Source organism: Letharia lupina (genome assembly GCF_014066315.1).
Source record: "Letharia lupina isolate WasteWater1 chromosome Unknown contig_5, whole genome shotgun sequence".
Taxonomy (NCBI): Eukaryota; Fungi; Ascomycota; class Lecanoromycetes; order Lecanorales; family Parmeliaceae; genus Letharia; species Letharia lupina.
The window spans coordinates 1,972,193-1,995,652 of NW_023502974.1; the positions used below are offsets into that span (position 1 = coordinate 1,972,193).

The 23,460-nt window shown below is 38.5% G+C and overlaps 6 protein-coding genes and 1 non-coding gene across 7 annotated transcripts; 6 read left to right on the top strand and 1 right to left on the bottom strand.

Moving 5' to 3' along the window:
* Positions 1–124: 124 nt before the first annotated feature.
* On the top strand, positions 125–2,799 carry HO133_008780 (uncharacterized protein; the record flags this gene model as incomplete). The annotated part of the gene is made up of 4 exons (XM_037299644.1): positions 125–207; positions 260–851; positions 905–2,494; positions 2,545–2,799. The coding sequence occupies 4 exons, from the start codon at positions 125–127 to the stop codon at positions 2,797–2,799; spliced, it is 2,520 nt and encodes an 839-aa protein (XP_037155645.1).
* Positions 2,800–4,754: 1,955 nt separating this feature from the next.
* HO133_008781 lies at positions 4,755–4,826 on the top strand. The gene has a single exon. It is a non-coding gene; the product is annotated as a tRNA-Met (tRNA).
* Positions 4,827–12,217: 7,391 nt separating this feature from the next.
* On the top strand, positions 12,218–13,176 carry HO133_008782 (uncharacterized protein; the record flags this gene model as incomplete). Its single annotated transcript, XM_037299645.1, has 3 exons — positions 12,218–12,656; positions 12,710–13,043; positions 13,119–13,176. The coding sequence occupies 3 exons, from the start codon at positions 12,218–12,220 to the stop codon at positions 13,174–13,176; spliced, it is 831 nt and encodes a 276-aa protein (XP_037155646.1).
* Positions 13,177–13,679: 503 nt separating this feature from the next.
* Positions 13,680–14,653, bottom strand: HO133_008783 (uncharacterized protein; the record flags this gene model as incomplete). Its single annotated transcript, XM_037299646.1, has 3 exons — positions 13,680–13,929; positions 13,988–14,131; positions 14,238–14,653. The coding sequence occupies 3 exons, from the start codon at positions 14,651–14,653 to the stop codon at positions 13,680–13,682; spliced, it is 810 nt and encodes a 269-aa protein (XP_037155647.1).
* A 1,074-nt stretch (positions 14,654–15,727) lies between these two features.
* Positions 15,728–18,526, top strand: HO133_008784 (uncharacterized protein; the record flags this gene model as incomplete). The annotated part of the gene is made up of 11 exons (XM_037299647.1): positions 15,728–15,760; positions 15,815–16,180; positions 16,234–16,315; positions 16,371–16,455; positions 16,603–16,628; positions 16,686–16,743; positions 16,903–17,011; positions 17,127–17,397; positions 17,460–17,627; positions 17,804–18,142; positions 18,207–18,526. 11 exons carry the CDS (start codon positions 15,728–15,730, stop codon positions 18,524–18,526), a joined length of 1,857 nt encoding a protein of 618 aa, XP_037155648.1.
* Positions 18,527–19,830: 1,304 nt separating this feature from the next.
* On the top strand, positions 19,831–21,541 carry HO133_008785 (uncharacterized protein; the record flags this gene model as incomplete). Its single annotated transcript, XM_037299648.1, has 3 exons — positions 19,831–20,346; positions 20,399–20,866; positions 20,921–21,541. The coding sequence occupies 3 exons, from the start codon at positions 19,831–19,833 to the stop codon at positions 21,539–21,541; spliced, it is 1,605 nt and encodes a 534-aa protein (XP_037155649.1).
* A 634-nt stretch (positions 21,542–22,175) lies between these two features.
* Positions 22,176–22,888, top strand: HO133_008786 (uncharacterized protein; the record flags this gene model as incomplete). Its single annotated transcript, XM_037299649.1, has 2 exons — positions 22,176–22,503; positions 22,566–22,888. The coding sequence occupies 2 exons, from the start codon at positions 22,176–22,178 to the stop codon at positions 22,886–22,888; spliced, it is 651 nt and encodes a 216-aa protein (XP_037155650.1).
* Positions 22,889–23,460: the final 572 nt, after the last annotated feature.

The window sequence follows — 23,460 nt, forward strand, 5'->3', positions numbered from 1 at the left end:
ACCACCGTAGCACGGCCACGCTAGTCCACAAACATCTCGTGAACTTGTTTGTTGATTTCGATCGCGACAAGCATCTCTCGCACGAATTTACCCACGTATCATACATAGTTGGGTTGGTAGCATAATGCCTCGGGTTGTGAAACCTGCACGCGCAAATCATAAAACTGCTACAACACCGCACAAACAAGCCAATCAATCGCCCTTAAAGTGAGTACGAAACATTGAGGTTGACAAGAGCGGACTAAGTTGAACCCTGTAGGATCCCCCTCAATGACGACCGACAAGAGAAGGCGGCGCGCCTTCAATCTCGACAAGCTCTCCACGATCTACAGATGAACTCATTGAAAGCCGCGGCTTCTCCAGTGCGAAAGCTGAACAATTACGACGGCGCAGCCAGTGACAGTCCCAAAACTCCTCGGACCCAGGTAGCAAAGGGCAAGGAGAATATCGAAGATGGAGGTCTTTCGGTTGTTGCTGCCAGCGCAATGACACCGATAAAGCGAGTCCCGATTTTGGCGAACTTTGAAGAATGGATGAAAATGGCCACCGACAATAAGATAAACGCGACGAACTCCTGGAACTTTGCCCTAATTGACTACTTTCACGACATGTCGTTGCTTAAGGAGGGAGACGGTGTCAACTTTCAAAAAGCTAGCTGTACTTTGGATGGCTGTGTGAAGATTTACACGAGCCGAGTAGACAGCGTCGCAACGGAGACAGGGAAATTGCTGAGCGGCTTGGCGGAAAGTGGTAATAAAAAGACGCATCGTGGTGAAGAACAGGGTGAAGATGCTGAAGGTGGAGAAGACGAGGAAGACGAAGATGGCGTGAGAAAGAAAGCGAGGAAAAGAGTGCGCTTGATCTTGATGATTTGTCTTCGGATTGTGAAACTAACGGACAGCAGACACAACGTTCATCAGAGGCGACACTAGCACCATCCTTTACATCATTGCAGCTGAAGAAGTTTGAGCTCGAATTCTCTGTGGATCCTCTCTTCAAGAAGGCTTCAGCGGACTTTGACGAAGGCGGTGCAAAAGGGTTGCTTCTCAATCATCTAGCAATCGACTCCACTGGCCGGATCGTCTTCGACAGTAGCGATGATGCAGGAGACGCAAGTGCGGAAGGCGACAGCACTAGGAGGAAAAGTGGCGCGGAAGCAGGTGAACATGATGCAGATACACCTGAGATCGGGATGGAGCAGCCAGATATACCAACCAACGCTAAGCAGAGCGATATCGACATCGATGCCCTAGGAGTCAAATTCTTTCCCGACCTAGGAATATTGGATGAACAAGATATATGTCCTTCGCTGAAGAACCTCGACCTAGGCAATCCGGTTGGGTCTTTAGACATTCCGTTTTTGAAAGCACCGGAAGACTGTCGGCAAGAGAAGCAAAACCCTGTGTCTGGGGGCCTCGGCGATCAGACTGGCATATTTCTTGATGGCGACAACGTTGCTGGATTCGAAGATGATGACGGGATTCTTGGCGGGTATGAGGTCGGTGCCGATGCCGGCTTTGGGGAAGGGGGTGAAGCATGGGCGAAGAACGCTGCCATTGAGCCTCAAATGTATCTTGGAGACATAGGTTTCGAAGAAGGAGCCATTGGAGTAGGCCAAGTGGGAGAAGGTGTAGGGGTTGGCGACTTCGATCCTGACAACAATCAATACGCTGTGTCCTTGCACCACAAGAAAATGGAAGGGGGTCACGAGGATATTCTCAATTATTTCGACAATGCATTGCGGAAGAATTGGGCTGGACCAGAGCATTGGAGGATACGGAGGATTAAAGACCTCAGTAAAGCTTCTGCACCAGCTCAATCGAAGCGGAAAGAGAAGGAACCCTTCGAGATCGACTTCGCATCTCCCCTGAGTCCCGCTCTGGCGGAGATGCTGTATACCCCGGCGAGTTCCAACGCGGCTATCTCCTTGCCTAAAACGCAATGGAAATCTAAGACGCGGAACCTCCTACCTGATGACAAGCACTTTAATTCGCGGCAGCTCCTACGACTGTTTCTCAAACCTAAAGCGCGGATGGGCTCGCGAAGATATGGACCGAGATGCAAGGGTCGGACGACATCAAGGCAAGAAGAAGTACCGGAGAATGAAGTGGACGAAGCGTTCTGGGCGCGGAAGGGAAATGTAGCAAATCAGGCCTCGCCGGACGAAGAAGCGCCACAGGGCAATTACGACGCCAATTTCTTCCAAGACGATGGACTTGGCTTCCCCAATGGTCTTCCAGACGATGATGAGGAGTTTGCGGACGCTAGAGAAGCGTTCTCGCCAGCTTTAGGAGGTGATGCTGGGGTCGGAAGCCAGGGCATTGCAGGTGCCTTGACCGGCACTGAAGAAAGCCAGGAAGGTGCTTTTGGGACGCAGCTTGTGACGCAAAGTCGACGGCTACGGCCAGAATACGTGCAGTATGCCCGTGTAGCGAAAAAGGTTGATGTGCGAAGATTGAAAGAGGAGATGTGGAGAGGCATTGGATTCGTAGAGGTCCGTGGTTTCTGTTCCTTATCAACGGTCGATGTCTGACATTTGCGCAGAATCCCTCTCAAGCACCCGCTCCCTCTGAGCCTCCAACGAAATCTAACGAAGCCCCCCTGAAGTTCACGTCTGTGATGAATAAACTTCAGCAAGTGTATCCCAAGCAAGCCATGGCTGACATTTCGACGTCTTATTGCTTTATATGTCTCCTGCATTTGGCCAACGAAAAGGGACTCACATTAGGCAACGAACCAGGCCTGGAGGAGCTAAGTATAGAGAAGGACTTGACCGCTGAGATCACTGAAGGTGACTAAGAAGACTTGTGATGCTTCCTGTTAGTTGTCGTTAGCGACTGGCGTTTGGGACGCAATTGTGGGCGGATCAGATGGATTTGAATGTATGCTTGTCGATGACACGGAGCCAGATGTACAGCAGATATCACAATGACTGGACTTGACGGGATGGTGACAAGCAGCAATACTTGGTGTTACAAAACTTTGAAGTTTATCAGCCTCGTCACTGCGAGGCTCTGCGTACTATGTGCAAACCTGACCAGTAGGCAAGATAAAATAATGATATAACTGGAGAGCGATTAATTCGTAGCCTGTAGGTTCGTCGAGCGCCAAACTGGTCCGCATTGTCAATTTCGCAGATACCCCTATATTCTTAATCATTGGGAAACAAAAAAGTTCCCGCAAGCACCCCCCTCTCGATAATTGAAAAATGAAACTTCTGGAATAACTTTACAACGATAAATTATAATTTTCTAAAAACTTTATAACTATTAGAAGATGTAATAAAGATTACGATTTTTAATTTTTGGAATATTCTAATTATCTACTATATAGTAAAATAAAAATCTATTAAATTCTTAAGATTTTTTCGATAAGTCTTGGCGATTATAGAATAACCGAGGTAACTTTTCAACGTCAAGCGTATATTCTTAATTTATATTATATCTTACGATATCTAAATTAAAATCTTCTAAAATTCTCAAAATTAATTATTTAGTATTATAAGAAAAGATTATAAAAATTATAGATTATAAAGACTGGTGATTGTAAAGATATTTAAGAAATTCCAATTTTTGTTCGAGGGGGGTGCTTGCGGGAACTTTTTTATTTTCTAATAATTAAAGAATATAGGGGTATGATACGAACTGTAAAAGCTTCTGACTGGATCTCCCTATCGCTGCGATTCTAACGTTGTGGAAAGCTCGCCAAGTTAAAAATAGAATTCAATGTGAGGGAAAATCAATCATCAAAAATTTCATATTTTCTATCTTTTTACTATATAATATTACTACTATAAGTCGTAAATATTCTAGAATAAAGTCTAGATATAAAAATAAAGTCTACGATATATCTAAGAAGATTAAAGTTTAAAACGTAGTTTAATATCTACGCGTAAAGGGTATTTCTAAGAATCTACGTAATATATTTAAATTCTTTAATATAAAGTAATAATTTGATTATAAAATAATCGAATCTAATACTTCGTTATATATATTCTATAATTAAGATTATAATAAAACTTAGAATTAAAAGTATAAGATAATTAAGATTTAAATTACTTAGATAAATTAATTATTAGAGAATACGAACTTGAAAATAAAGATTAAAGGTATAAATTAGTATATTATGATTTAAGAGCTAGATCTTAATATTAAGAGTTTAAAAACCGTTTGAAATATAATATATAACGCTTTTAACTATAATAAATATAAGACTACTTTAAAGTAATTTATAGATTAAAGAATTTAAGCTAATTATATTAATTAGGTCGATATAATACTACTATATCGATTTAATTTAGAGAATTTTCACGATATTCGCTATAGCGATAAGTTTTATACTAATTATAGGCTCGAGAATTAATTAATTATTATTCGTTAACGTGAAATAAGAATATAATATCGATATAATAATATTTAATATCGAGATTTATCTCTAGAAAAACTTCGATATTATATATATAGCTAAATTATAATTAAATAGAATTTTAAGACTTTAAAGATTATTTAATATATTATATCGAGTAATATAAATGAGATAATTATAATAAAGGTTTATGTCGAGTAAATTCTAAAGATAGAGATTAAGAAATGAATGTTACGGATTTAGTGTGCTTTAGAGGATTCTTGCTGTTCAGGCAGGGGTCCACGCTCTTTTGGCCCTGCGGTTAGCGATAAGGCACGCTTTCCGTGACAAATGGTAGCAACACCGGTTCGACTCCGGGTGTGACCCGGATAGTCTGAATAGGTTACTTGGCCCGCATAGTGTATTGGCAGCACGCCAGGCTCATAACCTGGAGGAGGAGTGTTCGAATCCCCTGCGGAGCACCAGGCCACAAGTAGCTTACGGGGTCACACCCGGGGGGTTCCTAAATACGACATGCGTGTAGGCCAGCGCATAGGGACATGCGCCATTTTTCGAAGTGTGCAATTGTTACGGATTTAGTGTGCTTTAGAGGATTCTTACTGTTCAGGCAGGGGTCCACGCTCTTTTGGCCCTGCGGTTAGCGATAAGGCACGCTTTTCCATGACAAAGTGTTGCTACCATATTATTATGGACCAAGTCATGATATGGAAAGAAGATGAATTCTTACTATCTAGAAATCTGCTTTATTAGAGAATACTCGGAGACGCTAATATATATTTAATCTAGGCTTTTTAAGCCTCTTAGATCTAGTAAGAATAGCTCTATTAAAGACTTCTATAGAAGACTTTTATAATACTATATTAGATACTAATAAAGAAAAAATAAATTAATATTCTTATTAAGATAGTAGTAGAAATAGATATTTTATTAGTATAGTAAATATATAAATTAGATATATAATAAGTAGTAAAAGTCTTTCGTCTTAGACTTTAGAAGTTTTCTTTATTAATTCGAAAAATAATTTAATATAGATTATTATCTAATTAGTAAAGTTTTACGTAATTTTTCTCTTTCTCTTTTAAGCGTAAATTATAATACTTATATAAATTATAATACTTATATAATTCTAATATTCTTATTTATCTTTTATTTAATAGATAAAATAAATATTAATTTATATTTATAATTATTTACTAGCTTTATTATATTAAATAAATTCTTAATTATATATTATATATTATATTTATAACTCTAATTCTTTTAATATAATAAGTATTTAGACTTCTTATATATAATTTATTTATTTATAATTATTTTAACTTCGAAGTTATCTTTTTTATTATAGATAAGTAATAATTCTATATTAATTCTTCTCTTATCTAAATTTAAAGTTTTAATTATAATAATAATAACTAGCTTTAATTAGATAATTAATATAATTAAATAAATTCGTATAATTAATAATAGCTTTAATCGGTACGTCAAGTAATTAATCTTTATTAAAATCTTAAAGAAATTAACACGTTATTATAAGAGTTTTCTATTTAAAAGATCTAAAATCGAGTATTTATAGTATAGTCTAAGAAAGACGTTATTCTTTTTTTTAAGATTTAGCGCTAAATACTTTATATCGTATCTTACTTTTATAATAATAGATGAAAATATTATAATATTATTTATCTCTTCTTTTTTAATTAAATAAAGCTTATAAAAGACTTTTATAGATATTAAGAGATTCGTAAGTAATATATCTATAGTATTATTAATCTTAAAATTATAATATAGTTTATTAGATACTAGATCTATAATATTACTCGAAGAATTATTAAAAATAGTCTAAATATATAGTAAGATTTTATTTTATTTATTATTAGAATTTGTAATAAGATAAAAATATAAGGCTATCTCTATCATTTAATTAATTCGCTTAAATTAATTATTTATCTATAGATAATAAATTATAGATATTAGAAACTTAATATATAATCTATTAAAGATCTTCTTTTAGAAAGTAAATATAAAACGTAAATCGCGATCGTTAATAATATATCTTAATACGCCCCAGTTATACTATAGTAATATATAAAGTATTATCTCAGCTTATTAAATAATAATCTAAATCTTCTTTCTCGATATTAGAAGATTTCTTTTAATAATCTTATACGTAATAATAAGTAGATAGTTATATTCTACTTTAATAAGAGATAAAATAATAATAAAGTTTATAGCTATAGTATAAAAAGAAATAGCTAGAGTAATAATTAAAATAAGAGATTTATATAGCTTATATCTCTTAATCTAATTAAGTTAATATTTAGAATAATATACTATATAAGTTTATAAGCGCTTAAATAGATATTTAATAAAAATCGTATAAGATAATCGATTATAGTATTTATAATAATCTTTATAATTAAATAGATTATAAGTTTACTCGAATATCTCTTATTTTATAGAAGATAAAACGCCGAGACGTTATCTATTCTCGTCGTTAATATAATAGATAAAGTCTTCTCTTAATATAAATAAAATTTTAGAAATACGCTTTATAGACTTTATTTAGGTAATATAAATTAATAATATTATAGCTATTAATATAATAATAATATTCTCTATTAAAGACTTTAATATCTATAAAAATCTTTTCTAATAAGAATTCTTAATATATTCTTACTTTAACCGCTATTTAAAATTATTTAATATTTTTATAAGAATAGTATAATAGATTACTATTAGCTCGATAGATATATTACTTAAGAGCTTCGACTAGTATTTTATACTCTTATATAATATATCGAGTATTTTTTTAAACTTTATAAATTATATAATAAAAGTCTATAGTAAACGCGATAATACGTTAAATATAATATTAAATTTATTTATCTTATAGCGGAGTTTAAGATTAAATATTAAAAGATGTTAAGATATACGAATTAAGCGAAGATTAAATTTATCGATACTAGTAATATTAAGCGTAATTTATTTAGAAATAAAAATTATAGTTAAATAATTAGTATAGGTTATTATTAACGACTTTAGACTAAATTTGATTATATATTAAATCTTTTTTATAATTTATATTATATTAGCGATTTCTAACTTTATAGATTAGTAATTATACTTAGCTATATTTAAATATTAACTTAAGAATATAATTAATTAAATATCTATTCGCGCTATCTTACTTAAGCTTTCAAAAACCTAATTCTACTTATAATAATATATTATAATAATAAATTCGAAGCTTTTAAAGGCGTTTAGATTTACGAATAAGAGTCTTATAAAGTTATAATGTATTAGAAAAGAGAGGCTAATAAAGGCTTACTAGAGCTTATAAAAGACTTTTACTTCTACTTCGATAGAGATATAGAATAGTACTCTAATAGTAGATCGTTTACGTAATAAACCCTTAACACTAACTCCTAAGCTCTTAGTAAGAATAATCTTTTATTCTTATAGCGGATTAATAAGCTACGCGTAATAAGAAATTAAAAAATAAAGCTATTCCATAAGCTTAAGAAAGATTTTAAGATCGCGTAATATTTCTAAAAATCGTAGATTAATAATTATATAAATTTTCTTCTAAGATATAAATATATCTAATTTATTAACTCGTTAGTCTAATAAAGTAATTAATAAATAGCTAATAAATAATTTAATAGATAATAGATTTACTCGCTTACTATAAAAGAGCTTAAAGATTTAATAAAGATAATTAAGATACTCTTATAACGTATATAAGAAGATAATAATATTATTTATAAATACTTTAATAAAGACTTTAAATAAGCGTAGTATAGTATTTATTTACCTTTAAATATATAGCGAGAAATTCTTATATCTTATTAAGGCGATAGTAGATTCTTTTTATTCTCTATAACTAACTACTATAAACTTATAACGATTATTACATACTATAAGAAATTAATAAAATTAATTTACGGCGTCTATAATTAATAGATATATATATTCTAATAGTAATATTATAATTTCTAACTATAGCGATAGTGAATAAGAATCTATTTCTATTATCTTATTAAGCTCGCGTATATTTATTACAATATATCCCTTACGATTATTAGAAGTATTCTTTCAAATTACAAAAATAGAGTAGCTATATAACGTAGATTATCTAGATTATATTATTTTCTTTTAATTATATAACTTATCAAACATAGTATTAATAACTTTCTTATTCTTTTATTTTATCGAGTATACCTTAGCAAATTTAAATATTATATCAAACTTTAAGAGAATAAATATTTATTTCTTCTCTAATATATCTACCATTTAATCTTAATCGATAAAAAGATTCTAATACTCATTAAGTAAATATACTAAGAGTTCTACTACTTTAGACTTCTCATAAATCGTTACTTTATTTAGTATAATATATTCTAAAAATAAGTCGATAATAATAGCTATACTATCGAATAAGATATTCGCGATAGACTTTTATAGACTAGTCTAAAGATCGAATACTACTATTACTATTATAGTAGTTACTATTATAATAATATCGCGTATTAACTTAGTCTTTTAGTTTCTTTATTCGATAATAGCGAGATTAGCATAATATACTTCGATAGAAAAGTATTTATCTTATTTATATTCGCCTAGTATATCTAGTTATATCTTATAAGAAATAACGATAAATAAATCGATATCGTTTCTTACTTAAACTACTTAAAAAGATATATCTATTATATAGACGTAGACTTCTCTAATATAATCTAATAATATTAAGTATTACGATTTAAAGAGTAAGTCTCTATCTATTAATAGCTCGCTAGTATAAGCTACTAATACTTATATCGTAATATAAGAAGATAGAATTATATGAGATAATAACTTTACGGTCCGCTTAATAGGTTTAAAGCGGGTATGTGAATTTATAGATATAATTATATCTCGATAATTATCTATCTTAATAAATTAAATAGTAAAATCGATAACTATTTATTCTAGCGTTAGAATATCGACTCTAATTAATATATTAATCTTAAAATTATTAACAACGTAAATCTCTTAAATAATTTAAATAAAGGTATATATGCTATCTAGAAGCACGTCTTTTATATAAAAAATAAGAATTATATATTTATTAAAATAATAGATCTTAAATTCTAGACTTTAAATTGAGATCTTAATAATTATTTTCTTAACTTTAATAGAAGTAGAAATAAAAGTATAATTAGTTATAGTTATAATATAGCCAGCGTTAATATAAGACTTCTTCTTTTTATCTACTAGCTTTTAATTAATATAAATAACGATATAATAATAATTTCGAAAGGCGTATTCGATCTTTAATATAGATTTAGATATTAAGAAAATAATAAGAAACTCTATAATAGACTTTCTAGACTTAAAGATTAAAGTATCTATAATAAGATTTTTACTAATACTTATAAAAGAAGTAGTACTTATAAAAGACTTTTTTTAATACTCTTCTCGAAGATAATTAAAAAGCTTATTATGAGAGGTGATCTTATATTAATAATACTTATACTAATAATCTATAATAAGCGTCGTCTTTAAGAAATAGTCTTCTATAAGATCTATTCTCGCCGTTGATATAGTAGATAAGACCTTCTCTTAATATAAATGAAATTCTAGAGATACGCTTTATAGACTCTACTTAGATAGTATAAGTTAATAATATTATAGCTACTAGCGTAATAATAATATTCTCTACTAAAGACTTTAATATCTATAGAAATCTTTCTTAATAAAGATTCTTAATATATTCTTACTTTAACCGCTATTTAAAATTATCTAATATTTCTATAAGAGTAATATAATAGACTATTACTAACTCGATAAATATAATACTTAAAAACTTCGATTAGTATTTTATACTCTTATATAATATATCGAGTACTTTCTTAGACTTTGTAAATTATATAATAGAAGCTTATAATAAATACGATAATGCGTTAAATATAATATTAAATTTATCTATCTTATAGCGGAGTTTAAGATTAAATATTAAAAGATATTAAGATATACGAATTAAGCGAAGATTAAGTTTATTGATACTAGTAATATTAAGCGTAATTTATTTAGAAATAAGAACCGCAGCTAAATAATTAGTGTAGACTATTATTAATAACTTTAGACTAGATTTGATTATATATTAAATCTTTTTTACAACCTATATTATACCCGCAATTTCTAACTTTATAGATTAGTAGTTATATTTAGCTATATTTAAGTACCAGCTTAAGAATATAATTGATTAAACGTTTATTCGCGCTATTTTACTTAAGCTTTTAGAAACCTAATTCTATTTATAATAATATATTATAGCAGTAAATTCGAAGCTTTTAAAGGCGTTTAGATTTATGAATAAGAGTTAATATAGAATTATTATTTATTTATAATAAAGGAGATAACTTCGAAATTAAAATAATTATAAATAAACGAATTATATATAAAAAGTCTAAGTATTTATTATATTAAAAGAATTAGAGCTATAAATATAATATATAATATATAATTAAAAACTTACTTAATATAATAAAGCTAATAGATAATTATAAATATAAATTAATATTTATCTTATCTATTAAATAAAAGATAAATAAGAGTATTAGAATTATATAAGTATTATAATCTATATAAATATTATAGTCTATATCTAAAAGAGAAAGAGAAAAATTATATAAGACTTTACTAATTAGATAATAATCTATATTAAATTATTTTTTAAATTAATAAAAAAAACTCTTAAAGTCTAAGACGAAAGACTTTTACTACTTACTATATATTTAATTTATATATTTACTATATTAATAAAGCGTCTATTTCTACTATTTTCTTAATAAGAATATTAATTTATTTTTTCTTTATTAATATCTAATATAGTATTATAAAAGTCTTCTATAAAAATCTCTAATAGAGCTATTTCTATTAAGTCTAAAAGACTTAAAGAGCCTAGATTAAATATATATTAGCGTCTTCAAGTATTCTCTACTAAAGCAGATTTCTAGATAGTAAGAATTCATCTTCTTTCTACATCATAACTTAATCTATAATAATGAATTAAAAGAGAGAATAGATTTCTATTAAAATAGAATAGTACTTTAGATTATAAAGATTTCGAGAAAGATCTAGTTAAAAAGAATAATATTATAATTAAGTAATTTCAAAAATAAAGGTGAAAGTCTTCTACAATTATTATAATATCTTAAATCTCGCCTCTATTAAGAATTATTAATAAAGGCTAAAATAGTATACTAGTAAGCGATTATATTAGAATAAAGACTCGCTAAAGAAGCTTCTATAAGAAGAATAAAATACTAATAATTAAGAGTTTATTAATAAGTAAATAGATTCTATATCTTAAAGATTACGGGATATATAGACTTTAAGAAGATAATTTATAGTATAGTAGTTAAGCTTAGATATGATAATTAGACTTACTATTAAGCGATTTTTATATAGCTTTAATTTCTAAAAGCTTTTAATAGCTATTTAAACTATTCTCTTTAAATTATAATATAAAATTATATATAATAATCTCGAGATTTGGTAGTTGATTTTCCCCTATATTGAATTCTATTTTTGGCTTGACGAGGAAAGGTCCATCTGGAATGGACTATTTTCTAGATTTATCACATAGTTCTTCCTTCATAACTTTCAGATACTGGAATAGAGTCGTATTCTGAATCTTCTGTATGTAATGTTTCCACTATATCCTCTAACGAATATATAACGTCACTTGGTTTTTTACAATTTTTGACATACGCTAAAGGCAATCAAATCGAGCTCCCTAGCTGAAAGTTGAAGGAATGCACTTGATCACCCAGCTTATGAGTAAAAAGATCTTTGCAAAGGTGCTTCCATCATGGGTCCTAGTCCTGCTACAATACCGCGTTTCCTGCTACCGCAGCTTTCGTGGAAGGCTTCGAGCCCCTCACCTTTGGCTGTTGCGTCTCGAATACATCCTCCTACTAAGGGTTCCGCGCCTCGGAACAAGCCCACCCGCTTTGTCTCATCAATAGCACGGAGATATAAACACAACCAATACAACTTTTCGCCTTTGGTTTCTAATCGCCAAGGTCCACCACTCGCAAGATACTCCTACGTTCCACATAATCACCCGCAATGCTTCTCAACAACCCCAACCCGCTTTCGCGACCATCACTTCGACACTTTGAAATTTGTGCAACGTCTTAAGGATGAAGGTTTCTCGGAGGAGCAGTCAAAAGCCATGATGCTCGTGCTTTCAGATGTCATTGAAGAATCCATCCAAAACCTAACGCGCACCATGGTCCTACGAGAAGGTCTCCAATTCTCCAGTCCGGAGCACCAGCCAAGCCGTCACTAACACTCGCAGATGCCGATCGAAGTACCTATACACAAAAGGTCGACTTCACGAAACTTCGCTCCGAGCTTCTGGCCCTCGATTCTAGCGACACATCCATGACTCTGGCCTCGCATGAACGACTGTCTAATGATCTGGCGAAGCTCAGTTCCAGACTTCGTGACGAAGTGAACCGTGCTCAGGCAAGTGTAAGACTAGATTTGAATCTTGAGAAGGGTCGAATCAGGGAGGAAGCCAAGGGACAGGAATTAAAGATCAAGGAGACAGAGACAAGGATAGAGCAAGAGGTTGCAGGCCTCAGGGAGAGGGTGGAAGGGGTCAAATTCAGTACTTTGCAGTGGCTAATGTAGGTCACCAATCCAAGACAATGAGAGCGATAGGGTTATCACGAAATGCACGGCTTACGCTAACTATCTATTAGGGGTGTATGTACAGGAACAGCTGCACTGATCCTGGGTGCCTGGCGTTTGCTCATGTGATGTGCTGGATTAGTACAGCGATATAGGGTTAGTGCTGTCAATGATAGTATGATCACGGTGAACTCAACAACGTGCAATGATTCTCGCGATTTTTGCTAAACCAAGGAATTTACCCTGTTTTGCGTTGATGGTGGGTGATGTCGTTGGGCAATATCTGGAGACTATATAGCGGAAGGAAATGCCGTGGCGAATAACATCTCATGGGCTTTAAATTGGGGGGTTAAGGACAAAAGCTCCGGATAGAGCGAGAAGATCTCAAAGAGCTGGCAAGAGAGTACCGGGTGAGAATGAGATGCTTTGACCGTAGAAGTAATCACTTTTTTGCGTAAGTCAAGCCACTCTTGGGCACCGCCATGCTAGAAGAGAGCCAGAGAAATCTAATATCCCACGTTCTATACTCTATTGTCATTTAACCAAGCTCAATGAGAAGCTTTGACAAGTCGTCGTTATCAGTCTCCTAGCACGATGACTTTTACTTCGACCCGTCCCCCCTTTCCCTCTGCCTAAAGATCGAATAGCTCTTTCAGTACCCTCATTGTATGGTCCGGATTATCAACACTATGCCCAACCGTCCTGCTATCTTCGAAGATCTCATAATCATTTCCACCCTGGTATGTTTTGTCGCCGAAAAAATGGATGGTCGAGTAATCGACACCACTGAGAGACTTCTCCGTCTCTAGATGTTGCAGGCAGTAAGTCTTGTCCCAGCCAGTGGGAAATACATCGAAGGAAATTTGTCCGCCGATTGAGTAGCTATAATAGTAGATATCAGCCTATCTACAAAAGTGGATAACAGCAGAGGCCAACGTACGTAAGGCCGAAGTCACCGAATTTTTCTTTCAAAGCTTCGACGAATTTGGCACGGATCTGATGCTGTTTGTCGTACTTTTCATAGTCGTTGCGCTCTTGGATGCTGGCGTTACGGCCGACTGGTGAGACGTTGATCATGCCACTCCTTCAGTGTGGCCAAGCATAGCGTCAGCGTGGGTGAATAGGTTGAGAGGATGTCCCCATCAATAGAATCTGCCTAGGCGGGCACGGCAAGCTGCATCACCACGTACCTGAATTCAACGAACGTTCCAGTCTTTACCGGACACTCAATGTCCGCAATGTACCTCAGACAAAAGTTGACTAATTGCTTGTACTTTTCTTGGCCCAGCCATCCGATGAAGCTATTGCTCGCCAATTGCTCCCCCAACCTATACGCCGTTAAGCCATTCTCAGCGAAGCAGAAGTCGAAGAGGCCAATGACGGGTATGGAGGGCGTTCCGAGCTGTTCTTGCTGTTTGACAAGGTTAGAGCCACCAACGAAGCCTATAGCGCATTTGTGACGAAGGACGGACAGGACTTGGAGCATCTCGGGAGAAACACTTTGGCGGGCCAGGGTGAGGGTGTTATCGACGTCGAAAAGGCATATTGTATCCTTGATGGGACGACCTTCTAAGGGAGGATAAACACTGGCTGCTTCGGCGTACATGGTAATGGTGGGGAGAAGGTAGGTGTCTCCAGCGAAGAGGTGAAGAGATGAAGAAGACTGGTACAGATCAAAAGAGGCGTACGTTAACCTTTACTTAAGATTTGTCTGACAAGCGGAAGGAGCCGAGGAGGCTAAGGTACTTTAGCTTGAGCTTCAGCTTGCACTTTAACACTTTGCAGGTTTTGCTGGGGCGAAGTGGGGCAATGGATGGACGGGCCTGAAACGTAAGTCGACCTCGGCTTACCTACATGTACCCAAAGAAAGTACTTTCTTTACCTTAGGGCTTGAAACCTACTTGAAGTATCACAGTACGTACGGAGGTTGCCACCGAAAGTCCTGAACATGCGCTAAAACCCTTGGCATTCTTGGCATTTCTAGCATTTTAGCAAATTTCTTGAATAGCTTCATAATCTACATACGATATTTTATATAATTACGTATATACTGATTTGCTCGGTCAGCTGGATCATAGGGCCGCTTATCCCCTCCTTTACGACCCTCTCGATACTCGTTACCGCCTCGTAAACGAATAACTTCGACAATATATCTAGGCATACGCTGCTATCGCTACTGTGCACACAGTAATATCGCAATTATATACCCCGTATGCATGCAGTAATATCGCTACTATGTACTTCATATACATACACTCTATATATATAGCAGTGATGTCGCTACTATGCAAAGCATTGATATTCAAGATATTCAAGATATTTACTAAGAATGCCAAGGGTTTTGAAGCCCTAACCCTAATGTTCAGGACTTTCGGTGGCAACCTCCGTACAAGGGTATTCCCTACCTACTCCCTTAATAGACTCGAAGAGAACTTAAAGTGCGGAAATCTACCTATCCAGATTAGTATCACTGCTCTCACTAAACTCATCCTGGCGTCGAATTGTATGACATGAGGAAGACAGCCATTTCGATTAGCGAAATATACTCGTACTCGTTACTTGTACGCTATGGATCTACTTTGAGCCGCCCGGCATCGGAGACGTGCAAAAGTCCGAAAATGAGCTTGTCATCGCAACAATCGAAGTAGCCTGCGCTTTAGGTTTCAATATATCATCATTGATGTTCCCTCTTCCACAGTGCAATGTCTCTCCGGTATTATTCCCAAACGAACGGACTGCTTTCCTTCTGCGACTGACAAAGGATCAGAACTCACCTCACCTTTCCAATCTTCCTTCCTTTCCCATACCTCTACCATCCACCATGAAATTTCCTACCCTGTCTCGCACAAAGCTTACCAGACCCCTCAACAGAGAGAACGATACGCCCGCCCTCGCAGTCGTTCTGTCGAGTCAGCACACGTCTACGAGTCAGAACGAAGAGGAAAGAACGCTCTTCCGCCCCTCTTCTAGGCAGAATTCCCAATCCGGGGGCGAGAAGAGGTACGTGGAGACAGCGCCTTTGGACGAGGCAGTAGCAGCAGACAAGCTTTCAGATGAACCAGAATATCCTTCTGGGGCGAAATTTGCCATTATAATAGTCTCACTATGTCTTTCAGTGTTCCTAATGGCTTTGGTGAGTCCCAGCCCAACGCATGGTCAGTGGGTGGGATGTTGATATTAACCCAGGACAACACCATCATTGCTACTGCAATCCCAAAGATTACGGATCATTTCAAAGCTCTCGATGATGTGGGTTGGTATGGGTCAGGTAGGCATGCACCTATATTACATCGAAGTCTTACACTAATCCACCCCTCACCCAGCCTACTTACTTACCGAATGTGCTTTACTACTGCTCTTCGGCAAATTATACACCTTTTTCAGCATCAAGTATGTCTATCTGACTGCGTACGTATTTTCGGAGCCCATATTTCCCCTTTCGGAGCAAATCTTGAGTCTTGAGACACGCCTCGGGAGGCTTTACTCTTGAGACATGTTCCAAGGCTCGATGGACCTCCTCAAATAGGCAATACTGACTGCGAAATTGTAATCCAGTATATTCATCTTCGAAGTCGGTTCAGGTAAATAGTCTACTTTCACTTCGACATCTTCAACCATCATACTGAATACCATCCTAGTCATATGTGGTGCAGCACCTACCTCTGTTGCTCTTATCATTGGTCGCGCAGTTGCAGGGTACGTACGTTTCGGAGCCGATTATTCCCATTTGGTATTGGAATTGAGTCGCAAAACATGTTTCGGGAGCAAGAGGGAGGACCTTTCTACTCCCGAGATCTGTCCCGCAACTCCATTACCTACCTCGTATAAACAATGCTGACTCCAAAATCTGTGCAGCGTTGGAGCTGCCGGGATATTTTCTGGTGCTCTTGTCATCATAGCATACGCTGTACCACTAGTGAAAAGGCCAATCTATACCGGCTTTATTGGTGCTATGTATGGTTTGGTATGACTTCACCCCCCTCTATCAATTCTTTTTGGGACTTTCGTGATCCAGATACATGTTTCATGACTTCAATTTCCGTCGGAAAAGAGTAATTGCTGACGGGAGACCCTATCAGGCGTCAGTCGCTGGGCCTCTAATGGGGGGTGCTTTCACGGACAAAGTCTCGTGGAGATGGTGCTTCTACATCAATTTGCCCCTTGGAGCGGTGACGATTCTCGGCATCGCACTCTTTTTCACTTCACCTCCACGTGAACAGGAGAATTCAATTGGCTTTTGGGAACGCGCGAAACAGTTCGATCCTATTGGAACCATTCTCTTCGTGCCTTGTATTGTATGTCTCCTGCTCGCGTTACAATGGGGGGGGTCGAAATACCACTGGGGCAATGGTGAGATTTCCCATTTTCAGACTCACTTTATTATCTTGGTTCTATTTGGCTGACCCATTTAGGAAGGATCGTTGCGCTGATTGTCGTCTCTGGAGTGCTCGGTATTGCTTTTGCTGGCGTACAGCTATGGAAGGGGGACAATGCAACAGTCCCACCCAGGATTCTCAAGAAACGGAGTATAGCCTTTGGTTCTTGGTTCGTCTTCTGCTTGGGTGGTTCATTTTTTCTCCGTACGTTTGATTCCGACCATCAAACCCTCCTTTCGCTCCTCACATCTGTCACACAATTTAGGCTTGTAGGCTCAAACAGAAACGTTTCTGGCAGCGAACACCCCCCTCCACTCCTCACATTCTTCATACAGCTCGGTTTCCTTTCTAAGGAGAAGAATACTGACAAGATCACGTAGTGATCTACTACATTCCTATCTGGTTCCAAGCTATTAATGGCGTGTCAGCTGTTGAATCTGGTATCAGGAGTCTCCCTATGATCCTTGGTCTCGTCATCGTATCTATAATATCTGGTATTGCTATCACTACAACGGGCTACTACACTCCGTGGATGATTATCTCATCCTTGCTTATGGCCGCGGGTGCTGGTTTAATATCCACGTTCAAAGTTGGGTCCGGCCATGCCATGTGGATCGGTTTCCAAGCCATTTATGGATTTGGTGTCGGCGCTGGCATGCAACAAGGGATCATTGCGGCTCAGACGGTGTGCACTCTGGAAGATATCCCGACAGCAACAGGTACGTTTCAAGGCTCAATATACCCTATCAAATAGGCAATACTGACTCCGGAACCTCAATGCAGCGATCATGAATTTCTGTCTCAATCTCGGGGGCGCTCTTTTCATCGCGGTTGGGCAGAACATCTTCACAAATCGTTTGTCTACAAATCTTGCCAACAATGTACCGATTCTCAACCCATCGATCGTCCTTAAAACAGGGGCAACGAGTCTGCGAAATGCCGTTGGTTCAGGTAGCCTTGAAGGTGTCCTGTTCGCATACAACGATGCACTAACACATACATATTACGTTTCTGTCGCTATGGCATCATTATCTATTGTTGGCGCGCTCGGCATGGAGTGGAAGTCGGTAAAAGGGAAAAAGATTGAGGGTGCTGCAATTTAAAAGGGCTGGTTTTCCCCAGCAGTGTGTTGCAGGTGTCTCAGGTATGATTTTGATCAAGGTATAGAGGATCCTAGCAGCCACGCATTGTTATTGCGTGGCCTTAGAAGACAGCATGACTGCCAAGGGTTTACCGGCAGCACGGTGGACAGTATATGTCAGCTCTTTTGAAGAGCGGTAGCTAGCTACACTTCTTCAATCAATAGATGTATATACAACAACACAGCCATCTTGTCAACATATCAAGTCACCAATAGTCAGTTGCCCAGAAAGGAGATTTACCTACTTCCAAGGCGGCAATCCGAAAGTTCGGAAAAGATCATCAGTCTTCCTGCGAAACGGGTGTTGCGTCTGTTTCCTTGGAGTTCACGAGTTCTAGAATTGGTACCTTGGAGTTACCTAGGCTCGCTAGGTCTAAGTACCTAGGTATCTCAGGTGAGGTAAGGTAAGGTACCTTAGGCGTGGTGCGAGCTAGCGCCGGAGCAGTGCTAGCCAACCAGATGGCCCACTGGTCCAGAAACCAACCGTCCTCCTTCCGAGTTTCTTCGTTCTTTCACACCGAATACACCAATCACACCACAGCATGTCTCTTCTTGCCGCTGCAATCGGAACAGGCCTTTTCTTTTGGAGTATTTGATTCATCGTACTTTGTGGAGTGGGGGTGGGGGTTCTCTTTTGCACTTCATTCCTTGCAACATCTTTTATTCCAGCATCAAGAAGGAAACACTCCTTTCTTCTGAAAATCACCTGGCCAGGTTATGACCTTTTGCCTACGAGATGGATTCCCGAGGAAACAATACCTACCTAGGGATTGCCCAAGAGTACTTTAATCTTTAGCATACCTTATGCATGACACTTGCTTCCCGGGCGCCTACGCTCTATTCCTGGGGCTTAGCTTATCTACACCTCGGCCTATCACACCTTCCAAAGCCCTTCCTCTGTCACTCTGAGACTCATGCTTAGGGCTTCGCGCCCGTGCTATTGATATTACCCTGCTCAATTGCTCATTGCGATCAAGCCCATCATGACACCACCTCCAATCTCCTAATTATGGGGTCCAGAGACTGAGACCCAGCGCTTGGAGAAAAACCCCAGCGTATCCGCCCTCGTCACCTTCCAAGCAGGCCTCCTCTCCTCTTGTTACACCTTGTTACGCCTTTCTTTACCCTTCAAACCGGCGACTCTCTCAACAGCTGCATCTTGCTGACACCATTCATTGTCCTCTTCAATCGATCTTGAAGAGGCAGATTGTACTTGAAAAAAAACTCGCTCTTGAGTATCTCACGTTAGCCGCACTGTCGCTTAGCATGTCGAACGTCCAACATCGAACTTACGATCCAGTATCTCCTATAGAACCTGATCCTAAGCGGTCACTGCCGCAGCGAGCCCTCACAAACGACAAGGTCAAGAACAGTCAAGTCAGTGTCCGTCCGAGGACGTCGTCAAGTTCTTCGTCCGGACTTTCGATCAAGACGCCTAGGACAGCACGCTTTGCGGAAGCAACATCTGTCAACTCACCCATCGGTCCCAGCACAGCTGGGCCGTCACCTTTCGCCAATCCTCCACCTACGACTCGCCACCTCATGCCTCAACTACAGCCCTCCGACGTGGGCTTCGGCTACATGGCCGACAATCAGGCTTCTAAACACTCATCTTATGCGGGTGTGGAAGTTCCGCTGACCCCAAACTCACCCTTGAAGAGTGCCTTGAAGCCCCCTGGGACCCCTGGACGACTTGCGAATCCACTCAGCCCAACTTTCCATGAGGAGCAGATCTTGGAGAAACACGAAGACCATACAGAGAAGGAAAATGCAAAGGACTTGGTACAAGACTTCATGGCACATCGCTGGACTACATGCTGACTTTGATTTCTAGAAAGTCAAAACCCGGGTCCGAATGGCCAAGATGTGTCTTCGAGTAACAAATTTCAGTTGCAGTCTCATCGTCTTATCTATGCTCTCAACTACTTTTACAATATTCAATACCACCAAATCGCTGCCTTTGAGGAGCAACCTCCCTGCTTGGGCTCCCAACCAGAAGACATGGCCGCAAATCACCCTGCTCAGCATCTCGTGCGTATCGCTGGCGTTCTCTCTCGGCATCTTCTATGCATACTGGCGAGGTGGTCACAAGCGAGCGCAGAAAGCCGCAATCTATTATACCGTCTTCTCTATAGCTTTCTTCACATTCAGTATAGTCATGTGGGCTATCGGCGCTGCAATATTGAATCAAAGCAGGAAGAACGGGGGTGGCAAGGATATGTGGGGATGGTCTTGCAAGGATGGCAAGCGTAAGGATTTGTTTCAGCAAGACGTCGACTATGCTTTGATATGCAGACTTCAGGTATGGAGCTCGCTGATTGATAAGGAATTCTATGATACTGACTTACGCCTGTAGAACTGGTCGCTGCTTTGCGCTTTTATCGAGATCATTGTCGAAGTTCTCACCATCAGCATTTACGCCATCGTCTTTTATCGCTTTCACTCCAAGCGCAGGCTCGCCAAATCAATGGATCTGCGTGACAAAGCTCGCTCTGATCTTTATCTTGCTCAACTCAGGAGTCAATCTGCGCCCAACACCCCTGGCTTCCAGAAGACTCCCATGACTTCCACGTTTCCGGCGCACATTCATGATGATCCGATCGATGCGGCGGAGAATGGCGAACATTACAACGAATCCACCCAATTCGCTTCGAAACACCAGTCATTTTCCCAACCGAAGCCATTCAATCTACAGCCGCCCCCAATCAAGGTTCACTCTGCCACTCCTGCTCTGTCCCAGGATGGATTTGAACCAGCGCCACAGGTCCAGGAGCATGTCCCGGCAGCGCCAGGCGAGCAAACATACGATGCAGTGCCCATACCAGGAGCGTATGCGAGCCCGCTTCAAAGTCCAGGCTACCAACCACAGAGCATGAATTTTGGCAGCGAACCGGGGCAGGCTTACACGACGGAGGGTCGGGTAAGCCTGGAAAGCCCACCTACCAGTCCTCGGTTGCGGCACAGTACTTTACGATAGATCTTCAAGGAGACCAATAATCAGGAGTTTACGGAATTCTCTCTTCATCAGAATCTATACCATTTTCTTTCATATACCGGAGGTGGTGTTTGACTGGGGTTCATGAATTTTGTAAATCTGCCAAAGAGAATATATCATATTACTCCCATACTTACTTCTTTGAGTAAATATGTTGGAGGCTATAAATGCAGACAGTCATGTTGGAAGCATGAGAGCTTATCGTCTTGTCAAACATTGATCAAGTGATAACGCTAGGGTACAGGCGTTTGTACAAGTAGAAATGAAGTCATGCCGATCGACAACTCTTGATCTCTGCATGGTGTACGAGTACTCATCGCTGACCCTTTCCACATGTCCATGCAAGCATTTCCAATCCAAAACAATCCTCCCAGAAGGTTAAAAGATTCAGTTCCGTTGGAGCGTGTCCGCACGAGAGCAACTCTGCCCTATCGCAGGACATACGTCTCGCGGCCAAACCCCAATCAAACCCTCAAGGTCTGGCCATTCGTCTTCATTTTCTTCGCTGGAACAGGAGCCTACGTTTACATGGTCAAGACCCGCGCCAGCGAGCCCCAAAAACCCCGTGGCCCCTCTGTGACACCCAAATAGGTTCAGTATCCGAATCTCGCATACCATGGCACCCACCTCACCCCGCCTCTCGGCCCCCAAAAAGTCCACCCCCACCTTCTCGCCGGACAAAACGTCGGTAATCTACGTCCTGGGTGGCCCAGGTGCTGGGAAAGGCACTCAGTGTGCTAATTTGGTCCGAGACTATGGCTTCACACACCTTTCTGCTGGAGATCTGCTACGGGCGGAGCAAGATAGGGAAGGCAGCGAGTTCGGAAGCATGATCAAGGAGTACATCGCTGAGGGAAAAATTGTGCCGATGGAGGTGACAGTGCAGCTTTTGGAGAATGCTATGATGGATCAGGAGAAGGGAAGGGGGCGATTCCTGATTGATGGTGCGTCTACACTGTCGAGTCTACATGAGGTGATGAAATAACCACGGCTTATCGACGCGCAGGCTTCCCTCGCAAAATGGACCAAGCCATCCGCTTTGAAGAAGCCGTGTGCCCCTCGAAATTTACCCTCTTTTTCGACTGCCCCGAAGACGTCATGACCGAGCGTCTCATCAACCGAGGAAAGACCAGCGGCCGTGCTGATGACAATGCCGAGAGTATCAAGAAGCGGTTCAAAACATTTGTGGAGACGAGCATGCCAGTTGTGGACTACTTCGAGAAAGAAAACAGGGTGGTGAAGATCAAGGCTGTGAAAAGTCCGGGCGAGATATACGAGGAAGTGAAGATGAGGATGGGAGAGAGAGGCTTCGAGATGGCTGTGAAATAGAAGAGCATCATCGCGGAGGGAGAAAAGCTCGGTGTCAGGCTTCATCCTTGCTCCTGCCTTGGAGCTGCATCGATGCATGTTCCTATTATCCATCAAAGCTGTGGTCATAGACGATCTCTCGACATGTTGAAGCGTTATTCCCGGATGCACGAGAATACCATCCCTTCTTTGCTCGCTGCTGCTCTTCTGGCCTCTACCGACAATGGAAGGCAGGTCTATGGCAGTGAAATAAGCTGGTCAAGCCTTGAGGCACAGAAGATGTAACCTTTTTCTCGCTTTCGGTGCCTGCTGTTGTACCATATTGACGCACACGACTGTCCCAAGTAGTTGCAATTGTGGTTCGCTCCAAGTGTGATGCAGGCTGCCGCGGAGGGAAAATGTCAGTCTTGTTTGATGATGGCTTGGGCATTCATGAGTCTCAGCATTCATCACCGGCAATGAATACAGCAGACTTTATCCTCCATGCTTCACCATATACTGATACGTTGGTGTTCCTCTAAGAAGGAATAGCTTAGCAGCCAGTGGCGAGTTGGATGATACAAGGCGAGGTTGGCGCGATCTGTTGAATTTTT